Source organism: Ursus arctos, unplaced genomic scaffold (genome assembly GCF_023065955.2).
Source record: "Ursus arctos isolate Adak ecotype North America unplaced genomic scaffold, UrsArc2.0 scaffold_12, whole genome shotgun sequence".
NCBI classification, from domain to species: domain Eukaryota; kingdom Metazoa; phylum Chordata; class Mammalia; order Carnivora; family Ursidae; genus Ursus; species Ursus arctos.
The window spans coordinates 34,964,359-34,979,779 of record NW_026622786.1 but is presented as its reverse complement, the minus strand read 5'-3'; the positions used below and the strand labels follow the sequence as shown (position 1 = coordinate 34,979,779).

The 15,421-nt window shown below is 35.3% G+C and overlaps 2 protein-coding genes across 2 annotated transcripts in view; one reads left to right on the top strand and one right to left on the bottom strand.

The window, feature by feature from the left end:
- Positions 1-3,003, top strand: part of LOC113254457 (calcium-activated chloride channel regulator 2) — a 43,527-nt gene extending 40,524 nt beyond the window's left edge. The window contains exon 14 of the mRNA XM_026497674.4: positions 1,835-3,003. Within this exon, the coding sequence (XP_026353459.2) occupies positions 1,835-2,277 (443 nt within the window). The 3' untranslated portion in view covers positions 2,278-3,003. The remainder of the gene's footprint in view (positions 1-1,834) is intronic.
- Positions 1-15,421, bottom strand: part of ODF2L (outer dense fiber of sperm tails 2 like) — a 294,695-nt gene that overhangs the window by 93,785 nt on the left and 185,489 nt on the right. The window lies entirely within an intron of this gene.

Below are 15,421 nucleotides of genomic sequence, written 5' to 3'. Positions count from 1 at the left end.
TTTGAAATTTTTTTAATTCATAGCTTGGTTCACCTTGAATTTGAGGAGGCTTGGTTTTACTTTTGGCTAGGGTTTATCTATTTCAGTTTTCTCTTAATCCAGGGTATATCCCTTAATTCTGAAACCCAGTCTGTATTCCTAATGCATGGCTCTTTCAGAGTTTTAATGGATATCTTCAGATATTTACCATGCTCCTCTAACTTGACAAGACTCACACTCCAAACTCTATACTCTTGGTGAGCATTAGCATAAAATTCTGCTCAGTGTTTCAGCCTTCTAGCTGTTGTTTGTCCCTTAAGCCCTTAATGTTTCACCCATACATGAATAATTAGAAGTCTTCCAATGGTTTGAAAAAAGTTAATGCATAGCTTTGGGGCTGGTCCCTCTCTGGCTCCCTCAACTTTTAGCTACTTGGGCAATCCCATTCTCAGTCTTCTGATTTCTAAGATCCCGAATGTAGCTAGCTTTCCATTCCAGCTATTGTATCTGTACAGGAGAGGGAAGTTTCTTAAGAGGAAAAGCTGTACAAACATAAATCATTCCTACTCTGATTTCCTTCTTTTAAGGATTGTAACACCTCTGGTTTCTGCCTATTTTTATCTGAATGCAGTGCTCCAAGAGCATTGTGTTGTTTTGTTGTTTTGTCTTTTGCTTTCTTCAGAGTTCATACCTGTTATATTCTGGAGAGTTAGTCTAAGCCACGTAGCCATTACCAGAACTCAGAACTAAACTTTTACCTTTGATTTAAGTAACACATGTTTTTGTCACTTAACATTTATGCTTACATCTTGCTTAAGAGGATATTTTCCATGTAGAAGTTTTTCATTTTATGTATTTATACTTATCAATTTTTTTGTTTATGGCTTCTGAATTTGAGTCTTAATTAGAAGGGCCTTTCTTACTTCCAGGCTATACTGAAATTTATCTATTGTTTCCTACTAAATACTTAATATTTTAATTTTTTACATTAAAATTTTTGATCATTGTGGAGTTTATCCTGAAAAAAATGTTTGTGATATGGATCCAGTTTTATTTTTTTACATCATTTTACCCAATTGTCACAACATCATTTATCAAGAAATTTGTATTTTCCCCCATTAATTTGAATTCTACTTCTATCATATACCAAATTCCTGGATGTATTGTGGCCTATTTTTAGATATTAGTTTATTCATGCACCAGTACTACAATGTTTTAGTTATAGAAGCATTACAGTGTTTTTCTATCTTATAGGTTTAGTCCTTCCACATTGCTATTTTTAGTCTTTATATAGCCAAGCTTGATTATTTATTTTCCACTTAAGTTTTACAATAAGCTTGAAACTAGAGGCACTTTTATTTTATTTTATTTTTAATATTTTATTTATTTGAGAGAGACCAAGCTAGAGAGAAAGAGAGGGAGTGCACAAGCAGGGGGAGGGGCAGAGGGAGAGGAAGACTCCCGGCTGTGCAGGGAGCCTGCTGTGTGGCTAGATACCAGGACTCCAGATCATGACCCCAGGCAAAGGCAGATGCTTAACTGAGCCACCCAGATGCTCCCTAGAGGCACTTTTAATAGAATCATTATTTTTTACAAATTTACAAAATAACACGGAAAAATAACATCTTTATTATGCTGAATCTTCCTATTAAAAAAAAAATAAAAGGTTTTCCTCTTGTCCAGGTTTCAATATGAGTTCTTATATAGTGTTTTAAAGTTTTGTTCATATACAATGTTTTGTTATGTTTATTTCTAGGTATTTTGAATTTTGTTGCTATTCTCTTTAGTCATTTCTAATAAACTAGAAAACTTACCCAAGTGACTTAACCTTTCCATTTATATTTTTTAATTTCAGCTAACAGCTATGAAATAAGAATCAGTCAAAGTTTACGGAATATTCAAGATGACTTTAACAATGCCATTTTAGTGAATACATCAAAGCTAAATCCTCAGCAAGCTGGCACCAAGGAGGTATTTACATTCTCACCAAAGCTTTTCACAAATGGACCTGACCACCAACCTGATGGAGAGACACAAGAAAGCCACAGAATTTATGTAGCAATACGAGCAATAGATAAGAACTCCTTAAAGTCTGCTGTATCTAACATTGCCCAGGCATCTCTGTTTATTCCCCCAAATTCTGCTCCTATACTTGCCAGAGACAATCTTATATTGAAAGGAGTTTTGACAGCAGTGGGTTTGATAGGAATCATTTGCCTCACTATAGTTGTAACACACTGTATTTTAAATAGGAAAAAGAGAGCAGGTAAGAAAAAGAATGGAACAAAATTAATATGAGCAAATGTACAGGGTACCTTCTTCTTAGATATAACATCCATGGCCTTTACACTTTACAAAAACATACCAATAAAGTCAAATTAACATCAGAACTATTAAAAATGCTTTGAGTTTTTGTATAATACGGATCAGATTTTTACATGGTAAACAGACAAAAGAATCTTTGATAACACTCATTTTTGGAAGGAAGTTAGGGAATGCTTAAGCTTTGGGTATGGACGGAATAATAAAAATTATCCTCCAAGGTAATGTCTTTAAAAGCAAAGGCAAGGGCAAGATTGAACCAGAGTCAAGAAAAGCTTGTTTTATTGTAGAGGAAAAATAGCCCCAGGTAGAGGAAAGGAGGTTGGTATAACTGTCTCTATGAAGCAATTGCTTAGTTACTTTGATTAATTTGTATTTTCCTTTACCTTTTCAGAATAGGTTGCTTTTTTATGACTAAAGATCAAGCTGCATTTTATATATGAGGACCCTATTGTAAAGTTCTTCACCTCTTGCCATTTGGTTAACTATACTACAGATCAAATCCCACTGCTTGTGCTCAAAGAGATCTTTGTTCACTGTAAGAGTTAACATTAAAATGTGGGTATTATCCTTGTCCCCTGACATTAGTGTTGTAACAGAGGTCTATTGAATTTATTGCATATGAGATTGTATTCTCATCAAAGCAGCTTTCCAAGTTATTGCCTTGGTGTTATTCAATAAAAATGGTTATAACTCTCAAAAGGCTTTAAGTAAAGAATAAAGACATAATTTTGAGGTTATTTTAATACATACACAGGCTGTATAGTTTTATTTGATTTCAACCAAAGAAGAGGCCATGGGGGACCCTGGGGGAGGGAAAAACTGACCTTTGGAAATGATTAACTGATTCTATCTTTTATTTAAAGAAGATTCTGGAATCCTTTCTCCATCAAAGGTTATTTACCTATGGGAGTGGGAGGTGAGTAGAGAGTGAAGCACAGGTCACAAGGAAATAAAAATTATCTTTCATCTAATTTTATTATCCTTATTTTTTAAAGATATTGAGCAATAGAATAATTTGCCTTGTATATTAAAGAGCTTTAAACTTTATTGGATAAATGTAAATAATAATGTGAAATAGATCTATTTTAAAACCAGGATCAATTAAGAATGAAAATTTGATTAAATTCTGGAGAAGCAGGGAGGGAATTGTGGGAAATTGGGACAAGAGGAAAGAGAAAGAAGCCTGAGTCAGAGACTCAGGCCAGTGCTGAGGTAAAATGACCAGCAAATCTCAGTACCCAGGCTGTCTCCTTGCAGCTTAGACTACATCCCAGGTCTGACCTGTTATATTCTAAGTCTCACAGTGCCTAAATTTTTGCTGATGCAGACTTCAAGTTCCTAGGCAGTCAGTCCCTCCTCCCTCTATTGCCATTATGCCTGCTATCCTGGGATTTGCCTCTCTGTAGCTTCAATGATTTGATACTATATAGTACTGAGATGGGGTGTGGTGGGTTTTGAGCCTTTGAATGTTTTCCTCATTTTATAGATAGGGAAATTAAATGGTTAAGGGAGTAATCCAAAGCACTGGGCTGGTTACCAGCTGAGGTATATAATAGTAGAGCCAGGTTCTCATACTACTCCTTCACTCCTGTCTATTTAAGAAGGTGTGGGAAGATAGTGGGGATTATGCCTAGAAATATTTAACTCTTTTCAAGGATCACGTCCCCAGACTGAAGTTATGCCCTAGAACAAGAGCAAAACTGAAATAGATCTGCTCTGACAAAGCCTAAAACCAAGTCTCCACAGAATCAAGATGATGCACCAATAATTAAACTACTGCTAGAACATGACCCATAAAAAGAAAACATATACAGAGTCTCTGCAACACATCATGCAGTATCTAACAAAAAATCAACAGACATGCCAACAAGCAAGAAATATGTACCATAATTAATAAGAATAAAAATCTGTCAACAGAAGATGCAAAATGGATCCAGATTTGGAATTAGCAGACAATAAGTTGACAATAACTATTATAAATATGATAAAGAAATTATAGGAAATGATAGTATAGGTAATGAATAGAGAAGAAATTTCAGGAAAGATGCCAAAATTCTTTAAAAAGAAGCAAATGAAAATACTAAAACAGAAAAACAGTGTATGAAAGAAGATTTTTGTAATGGATTAACAACAGACTGGTACTACAGAAGAAAGGATCAGATGACTTGAAAACAGGAAAATGGAAATCATGAAAATTAAAATATTTCATTTTTAAAAAATGAAAAAGTCAAAATGACCTGTGGAACATTATCGAGTAGTTTAACATACATATAAATGAATCCCAGAAGTAGAAGGAGGAAAAATGGAGCACAAAAATATTTAAAGAAATATTAGTTGAAATTTTTCCTAATTTGACTTAAACTATCAACCCATGGGTCTAAAATGCTCAGTAAACCTAACATAGGATCTATGCAAAGAGAATAACACCTCAGTATATCATAGGAATAATGACTGATTACTTGTCAGAAACAACTGAGGACAGAAGACAACAAAATGACATCTTTGAGTGCCAAAAGAAAAATCTGCCAATGCAGAACTCTATATTGAGCAAAAATACCTTTCAAAATGAAGGCAGATAAATAAAAGCTGAAATCATGTTCACCAGCAAGAAATACCAAAGTAATTTCTTTAATCTAAAGGGAAATGATGTCTGGAAATTATAAATAGGTAAATGTAATCTATTGTTGGTTTTCTTTACTTCTAATTCCTTTAAAAAGCAATTAACTGTTTAAAGTAAAAATTAAAACAATGTATTATTTTATTAATAACATAATTAAGTAAGATATATGACAGCAAAAGCAAAACAGACAGGTGACAGATGGACTTATACTGTTAAAAGTTACTTACATTACACTTAAAGTTGTATATTCAAGTAGACTGGAATAAATTAAGGATGCATTTATAAATCCCTTGCCACCCATTAGTAATAGAGAAAGATATACCTAAAAAGCTAATAAATGCAATAAAAATGGAGCACTAAAACTAACCAATTAACACAAAACACGTAAAGTAGAATGGAACAAAGAACAGAGGGAAATAACAGAAAGCAAACAGCAAGATGGTAGACTTAAAGCCAGCTAAATTAATAATTATATTAAATATATACAGACTAAACACTTCAACTAAAAAGCAGAGATTTTCAGATTTGACAAAAAAAAAAGCAGACTCAACTATATGGAATTTATAATAGGTGCATTTTAAATACAATGACATAGAAGTCAAAAAATGAAACAAGGAAATGGTATATTGTGCAAATGCTAAGCATAAGATAGCTAGTGTTAGTATATTACTATAAGACAAAACAGGCCTTGAGAAAAGAGAGAAAAGAGTGCCATTTTATAATGATAAAAAATAAATTCGCTAAGAAGATAGAGCAATCCTACACGTGCATGTACCTATTAATAGAGCTTCAAAATACCAGAAATAAAAATTGGCAAAACTACAGAGAGAAATAGACAAACCAACAATCAACTTTGGAGATATAAATCTCCCATTGTCAAAAATTGTGGCAATTAGATAGAAAGACTCAATAAGAATGGAACATCATTCAACAATGGAACAAGAATTTGAACAACATCATCAACTAATTTAACCTTGACATTTATAAAACACTGCAACCAACTAGTGCACAGTACACATTCTTTCTAAGTGCTCATGTAACACTCACCAAATGAGATCATGAGCTAGGCCATAAAACATATCCCAGAATATAGAGTCCTGAAATAGACCTACACACATATGGTCAATAGATTTTCTACAAATGTGGGGATGGCTGTGAGTGTAGGGATGGCAAATGGGGGAAGGCAACTCAATGGATAAAGCAAAGTTGTTTTCAATAAATGATGTTGGAATAACTAAACGTATGTTTGGGAAAATAATTTTACTCCCACCTTATAAAAATATGAATTCATGATGAATCATAGATATAAAAATGAATTAAGATATGAACTTCTAGAAAAAATATAATGTCTTCACAACTCTAGTGTAGAAAGATTTCTTAGAACAGAGAAAACACTAAACATAAAAGAAAAAATAAGCTGGACTGCATCAAAACTAAATATTTGTGCTCATGAAAGGACACTGTTAATAATGAAAAGGCAAACTAGAGTGAAAGAAACATTCACAACACATATATCTGACAAAGAAGTCTTATTTAGAATATGTAAAAATTGTAAATTAAATATATAATATTTTATAAATTATAAATAAAATATATATTTAAAAATACTGTTATAAATCAGTAATAGAAAGGTAAAGAACCCAATAAAAATGGGTGAAAGATTTAAACAGTTGACAAACAGAATATATAAATGGCCAATAAGCACATACATAAAGGTTATCAACACCATCAGTCATCAACAAATGAAAATAATAAATATAATGAAATACCTCTTCATTCCCACCAGAACGACTAAAGAATAAAGGTTGACAATAAGAAATGTCAACAAGGATATGGAGCAATTGGAATTTTCCTACAGTGGTGAGTGTACAACCACTTGAGAATACTGCTTGGCAGTTTCTTAAAGGTTATGCATAAATCTAACCTTTGACCCAGCAATTCTACTTCCAAAGAGATGAAAAGATGTCCACCAAAAGACTTCCTCAAGAATTTTTATAGCCACTTTAGGGGCACCTGGATGGCTCAGTGAGGCATCTGCCTTTGGGTCAGGTCATGATCCCAGGGTCCTCAGATGGAGCCGCACATCCGGCTCCCTGCTCATCAGGGAGTCTGCTTCTCCCTGTCCCTCTGCTGCTCCCCCTGCTTGTACTCTCTCTCTCTCAAATAAATAGATAAAGGCTTAAAAAAAAAAAGAATTTTTATAGCCACTTTATTCATAATAACCCCCAAAAGGAAACAATCAAGTTTCTATTAATAGAATGGCTAAAACAAATGTTGCTATTTGTATTACCTCACAAGGGAATACCACTGAGCAACAAGAAGAAACAAACAACTGACACATGCAACAATGTACATGAACCTCAATGCATTATCTTGAGCTAAAGAAGTCAAACTGTGAGGGGACACAAAACTGTGAGGCAGATTTAAGTGAGGTTGAGAAGACAAGAATGAAGAGAAAAAATGTTTTAAATAAAACAAAAATCATCCATGTTAGAGGATCCAGATTCAAAATGCTGGTAGAAAATCTAATTGATGAAAAAATTAAAAAGGGGAATGAATATAAAGTTGGGGGATGGTGCATTACATATTAAGATCTGTGCGATGATTTATGAATTTAAAGTATAGGGAAATGAGGAATAGAAGCAGAGGGAAGGTTAGATGAGAAATGGGCTCTGATGAAATGAGATTCTGATCTATTGTGTATCTTAGGATGTAGAAAAAGCACAGATCAGACACAAAGAGAAAGACAAAATAACATGAAAGTTAAGGATACTGATTATGAAGTACATTATGATAGACAGAGAAGCACTCAAGGATACAGAAACATATACTCAAATCATGGAGGTAATTAGAGCCTGACTCCAAAGCTCAAAAGGAATGCCTCCCTCCATAAATGCCTCTTGCACTTAGAATATCTAACTCTTATCAGCAAGATGGTTCCTGGGTTGGGTGGAGAGTGACCTAGACTGCGGCCCACTGCATTCTCCACTTCCGTTTATCAACAGGCTAAGAGTCTTATCAAAAATGCTGAGAGCAACTGCCTCAAGGGCACAAGAAGGAGGAAGCTATCCAGTACAGTGGGCAATTGCTTTCTACCTCACTGGCTCTGTTGAGCCGAAGCAATATAAATTAACAAACGTGCAAAAGGAACTTTTCTAAAATTCACATGATCTCACTTCACACCAGTATAGGAAAGAAACAAGAACACAGAGAAGATAAAAGGAAAAAAAGAGAGTGGAATAGAAAAGTAAAAAGAAAAATTAGAAATTTAGGGTAGAGAAGACAGGACTCTTAGTCAACAAGTTAGGATTTCAAAATAATGATCTTTAGGGGCGCCTGGGTGGCACAGCGGTTAAGCGTCTGCCTTCGGCTCAGGGCGTGATCCCGGCATTACTGGATCGAGCCCCACATCAGGCTCCTCCACTATGAGCCTGCTCCTTCCTCTCCCACTCCCCCTGCTTGTGTTCCCTCTCTCGCTGGCTGTCTCTATCCTGTCGAATAAATAAATAAAATCTTTAAAAAAAAATGATCTTTAATCCAAAATTTTTATTTTTATGTATAAATTTGTTTCAATTAAAAAAGTAATACATGCTATTATAAAAATACAGATGGTTAAGTAGGATGTGATAAACAAAATAGATGTGAAATAAATAAGTTTATTTATTAACTTATTTATTTCACATACATTTTATTCCTTTATTAAAGGACATTAGAATAATTTGGTTTCTTGCTATTATAAAGTAGACTTTGAGGGACAAATTATATTATCCTTGTACATATAATCTTATGCACCTCTGTGAGTGCATTTGTAGGGTAAATTCCTAGGAGTGGAATTGCTATGTTAAAAGATATACACACATAAATTTTGGTGAACATTTCCCTTCAAAGCATTTGTATCAATTTTTCTAACATCAATAGTGTATGAATGCCTGTTTCTTAATGGCCATTACTAAAAGAAGCAATGAACTGGGAGGTGGAGGCAGGAGTCATATTGGGGTACTACATGACAAACAGCTTAAAATTGACTCTTAAGTATTCATGTCCTTCAAATATATCCTGGTCATTCTTGATACCATCTAATATAAAGCCCCAGCTTTCTCCAAATTGTTGGTTTCTCTCCTATCTCTCCCCACAAACCTAAAGTTTGGGTAAGTGAAAGGGGAAGTATATTATTTGTTTGTTAAATAATTTTTTTTGTTAATAAAATGATTGTTTTTGTTTTTACTTTTTTTTTTTGTTTATTAAATAAATTCTATGTGCCAGGCATTGTGCTGGCTGTGTTGTATTTATTTTGCTTTATTTTTTTCAATACTTAAATACCAATATACCACAGCTAATGTCATAAAAATGTAGATTTGATGCAAGAAATAATATTAGAGAAATTATAGGTACTACAGAAAAGACATTTTATAATGACAATGATATAACAATCCTAAATTTGTATTCAGCAAATAACAGCTTTAAAATACATAAAGCAAAAGTTGACAGAACTAAAAAAAAAAAAAAAGAGAGAGAGAGAGAGAAGAAAAAAATAGACAAATTCACAATCATAGCTGGAGATCTTAACACAACTCTATCACTAACTGAAAGAACAAACAGATAAGAAACTTATAAGAATAAAAAAGATCTGAATAATATGATTAACCAACTTGGCCTAACATATATAGAACACTATTCCTAACAACTGCAGAATGCCCATTTTTCTCAAATGCACATGGGGGATTTTATCAAAATAGACCACAATCTGATTCAAAAAACAAGTCTCAACAAATTGCAAAGTATTTAAATTTTAGAGTATGTTTTCTGACTGTAGTGAAACTAAATCTATAATAACATAAAGTATCCCTAAATGTCTGGGAAATTAAACAATACACTTCTATATGGCTCATATGTTAAAAAAAGAACTTGAAAGTTAGAAAATACTTGGAACTGAATGATAACTAAAATGTGACATATCGAAATTCTTACATAATGAAGCTAAAGCAATAGTCAAAAGACATTTTAAGAAAGAAGTAGTATCTGTTTCAGTCACACTGTTCCAGAGAATAAAAAAAGGAGGAAATTCTTTTCCAACTCACTTTTTGAGGCAGATAGCCTTGATACTAAATACCTGCTAAGAACATTACAAGTAAGGAAAAGTACAGACCAATCTTTCTCATGAACATAGATGCAAAAATCCTAAACGAAATATTAGCAAATTGAAAAGGATACTATATCATGATCAAATAGAATTTATGCTAGAAATGTAATGTTGATCTAACATTGAAAAATCAGTGTAAGTCACCACATTACCAGAACAAAGAAGAAAAATCACACAATCATCTCAATAGATGCAAAAAAAGCATTTGATAAAACTCTGGGATGCCTAGGTGGCTTAGTTGGTTAAGTGTCTGCCTTTGGCTCAGGTCATGATCCCAGGGTCCTGGGATTAAGTCCTGCGTCAGGCTCCTTGCTCAGTGGGGAGCCTGCTTCTTCCTCTGCCACTCTCCCTACTTGTGCTCTCTCTCTCTGACAAATAAATAAATAAAATCTTTAAAAATGAAATAAAAAAAAATTTGATAAAATTCAATATTTATTCATAACTTAAAAAAAGAAAACTCAGAGCAAACTAGGAATAGAAGGAGACTTTCTTAATCTGATAAAAGTATCTACAAAATATCTCTAGATAATAGCATACTTAATGGTAAAATATAGAATGCTTTTCCACTCAGGATTAGGAACAAGAAAAAAGATATCCATTCTCTCTATTGTATTCAACATTATACAGGAAATCCTAGCAAGTATAATAAGTGAAAGAAACAAAAGACATAAGATTGGAAAGGAAGAAATAAACAGGTTATTACTCACAGATGGTGTAATTATATACATACAAAATCCGAAAGAATCTAGAAACTACTAAAAATAATAGGAATTTAGCAAACTCACTAAATATAAGGTCAATACATAAAAACCTATTATATTTCTATATACCAGCAATATACAATTAGGAAATGAAAATTTATTAAAATATCATTTATAATAGCACCCCCCCAAAAAAACCCCGATAAGTACATCTAATGAAAGACCTCTACCCTGAAAACGGTAAGACATGGTTGAGATCAATTAAATAAAACCTAAAATGAGACAAGTTATGTCCATAGATTGAAAGACTCAGTATTATAAAGGTGTCAGTTCTCCTAAAACTGATATATAAATTCAATGCAATCCTATCAAACCCAGATTTTTTTTTGGTGGAATTGAAAAGCTGATCCTAAATATTATATTGAAATGCAAAGGACTTAAAATATCCCCAAATAATCTTGAAGAAAAACAAATCTGGAATGATACCAGATGTCAAGACATACAAAGCAGCAATAATCAAGACTCTATGCTACTGAGGTAAGAAGAGTCACACAGACTAATGAAACAGAAAAGAGTCCAGAGGGGCGCCTGGATGGCACAGCGGTTAAGCGTCTGCCTTCGGCTCAGGGCGTGATCCTGGCATTGTGGGATCGAGCCCCACATCAGGCTCCTCTCCTATGAGCCTGCTTCTTCCTCTCCCACTCCCCCTGCTTGTGTTCCCTCTCTCGCTGGCTGTCTCTATCTCTGTCAAATAAATAAATAAAATCTTTAAAAAAAAAAAAAAAGAGTCCAGAAACAGACCCGCACATTTGCAGCCACCTCATTCACAAAAAGCACAACTGCAATTCAGTGGGGGAAAGTATGGTCTTTTCAATAAATGGTCTGGGCCTACTTGCCATCCATAATGGATAACAAAACAAAACAAGACAAAAATCTTGAATCTTACCTTACACTATGTACAAGAAACAACTTGCGATAGATCGCAGACCTAAATATGAAAGGCAGAACAATACAGAACAGAATACTGTATATTTTCACAAACTTGAAAAAGCTGTCCTAAATATGATGCAAAAAACACTACCCATAAAAGACAAGATTAAATTAGACTCCCTCTGCCTGCCACTCCCCCTGCTTGTGTGCTCTCTCTCTCTGACAAATAAACAAATAAATAATCTTTAGAAATTAATTAATTAATTAAAACTGGGCAAAAAGACTTGAACAGGCACTTTACAACAGAGGAAATCCAAATGACCAAAAGTATATGAAAAGGTGCTTAACAACATTAGTCATCAGGGAAAATGCAAATTAAAACCACAGTACAGTATGATTACATTCCCACTTACAATCATAAGGACTGACAGTACTGCATACTGGTAGAAATGTGCAAAAACCAGCGAAACCACTTCAAAAAGTGTCTGGCCGATTAACTAAATAAGGCTAGACATATGTATACCCTGTGACTCAGCAATTCCACTCCTGGTATATACCCAACGGAAATCAATGCTTACAGTTTTATTTACAATAGTCCCAAACAGGAAATAGTCCAAATGTTCATCAACAGCAGCCCATAAGCAAATTGTGCTATATTCTTAAAATGGAATACAATGGATAAAGAACGTATTGCTGCTACATGCAACATGGCTGAATTTCATGCAGCAAATGTTATATGAAAGTAGCCAGATACAAGAGGATGTACTGTGTATTTCTATTTACATGATGTTCGAAAACAGGTGTAATTAATCAATGTGGCAATGGAGGTCAGAATAGTGATGACCATTTGGGGGTTTCTGACTAGAAGAGAACACAAAAGAGACTTCTGGGATGCTGAAAATACTTTGCACCTTTGGCCAAAGTTTGTCACTCAGGGCGTCACCTCCCTGGACCTCGGGTTTGTGTTGTCTGGCCCATCTGGGTTGCCTCTGACAAAGCCAGATCCCACGTGCCATCCAACAACGCTTTCTGAGCCAAAGCCTCTGTGGATCTGTTTAGGCCGAACCTGGACCCCAGAGGAGAGTGGAGCTGCCACTCCAGCTCAGTAGAGGCCATACTAAACTAGGCCCTCTCCTTGGGGAGGCAGAGAAGATGAGACGAAGATGAGGAGACGAGGCAGTCGTGGCAGCAGCACGGACTCTCCATGGAGCAAGTAGCCAAGGCCTAGTCAGCAGGGAAGGCCAGGCAAATCTGAGGAAGCACCCAAACTGAGTCTATCACACCTTTGTCACAGACAACGGCAGAGGCCACAATGCAATAAGGGCAGGGCAGCTAAGGGCTCATATCTTTCAGGAAGGAAGGCTCTGGTTACACCAATAGGCAAACAAACAATACAGGACACCCAAAACGCTGGCTAAAAGTGAGGGAAATTGATGATAAAGGAAGGAGATAAATATCTATAATGGCTGTGAAAATTAATATAAGGCAACATCAATAAAGTGGAATCAGGAGGACAGTAGGGGAGGCTACAAGGGGGAACCATACCATTCAACATCAATTACAGGAAGAATTGTCAGTTACAGACCCCAACAGAGAATCATCAAAAGGAAAGAATCATCCATTACAGGCCTCAACCAGGAAAGATGTACATGGGATCTCCCACAAGAAATCAGCTATCCCTGCAACTCGGCTAATTTCTCCAATGGACAGACTTTCCTTCAAAATAACTCTTCCCAATTTCCTCAAATAATGCTCCCTTCCTTTTTTTTTTTTTTTTTTGGAGTTGCCATATTGTGCATGCCCCAAATTCTAAATCTCTGTTACTCCTGAATAAACCCATTTTTGCTGGCAAAAGAACTGACTTTTATTTTAGGATTAACGTGGTCTTGAGACCAGCTCTAGCAGCGGATTTTAATTTATTTCAGTAAGTCTCTTGCTTTAGGTATTTTAGGAGATTGCAATTGGCCACCACTTTGAAGGAGATTCTATGAATGATTGGACTTGTACCTTCTTTCAAAGAAAAAGCAAAATAGCTTGTGCTCACACACAAAAAAACGTAAACTTTACATTATAATATTGGAGCTAAATATTATGGAAGGACAAGAGTGGATCTGAGCAGTTGAAGGGGTAAATTGTGTTGGATTGATCTTACGGAAGCCCCTTAGATTTTCTCGGCCCCATCTGTGCACTGGACCCTCAGTTACTCACTCCTCCTCAGTCCCTACCTCCTCCTTGAGGGCCCAAGTGGTTCCATTGCCACAGGCCAGCCATGCACCATTTGGAATGTATTTCCTTAAACACAAGGCATGGGATCTCTCTTTCCAAGCTGCTGTTGAAGGGGCTGGACAACACAGTCAGGAAGTTCAGGGGAGCTGATCACCTATAGGAGATGAGAAGCCAAACACTTCCCCTTCCTCCCTCCCACAGACTGTTTTTCATGGTTCTTTCCATAGCCCATTAGTAGACACCCCAAATGTTGGGGCATGTACAGTGGTCAGCTTTAATAACATTTCACCTTTCATTGCTTCCCAGCCATCCCTGACTATTTTCCAATTTCCCTCACTCTCACTGCTCTGGGATTAAATTCTCCAGTTATTTGCACATAAGCTTGCCTTAGGCTCTGTTTTTTAGGGAACCCAGGAAAGACATATATAGTTGGGGGTGTGAGATGTTTTAGATATAAATTTTTATGTATAATAAATGCATATGTTTATTCAATAAACATTGAGTAAGTTATTTTTGTATAAAAGCATATTTAGATCATCTGGAAAACCACCTTATAATTGAGTATTTCCAATCTATTTCAATGCTTTACTTTGGATTAAAGATTATATCCTTAAGCAGTAAGTTCTACTTATTAGCTATAAATACTAATCTAATTTTTATGAGCCAATGTCAAAGAAAGGGGGTAGACAAGGTGAAATTGATGCTTTCTACAATGTGAAGACCAAATGAAATCACAGGATGAAGGGATATTTCGAGTAATGAATACAGTAAAATGGTGGACCAATTTGAGTTTCCACCTGAGGTTCAGCAAACTTAAAAGTGTCTGTGCGGTAGCTGGCAGTCCATAATTCATGTTCCGACAGACATTTAGTTTCAATAAAATAATTTAATGTTTTTCATTTTTTATATTGACCAGTGGGAGCTATGGAATAGAGAAATAGAGGTCTGATGAGGAAATTGAAGGGAGTTTGCTTTGCACAGTGATATGTAAATTTTATTTTTTCTCTCCATTATAAAATATCCAATAATATCTGTGTTGCTTTCTAATGTTTTTGGTGCAAGTGGATTCTGTAAGGGAGTACCAAGAGGTGATGAGGCTATGTCAAGATCAATGAGGGTTACAAAAAAAAAAAAGAAGGTCACCATGAAGGATAACTAGGTATATGGTTTACATGTAACAAATGCTCACTAAATATGCAGAATAGTCAGGCCTCCATGGGCAGGTGAAGGTTGGAGGGTGGTGTTGGGTGGGTCAATGTCCTGGTTGGCAAACATTTGTAGTAAGTAAACATCTTTCAATGGCCAAGCCGCTTGTCACCTGTGAGTCCCTCCAGGGAACCGGATGTGGGCTCCCCACCCACATTTCCAGCATCTGGCACAGGTGAAGGCAAGGCTAATAATCCTTTCAAAATGAAATATTTGAAAGTACACAGAATTTGAGACTAAGCTACAGTTCCTTATATAGGAGACAAATGCAATAGTGAAAGAATTTTGGGTCAA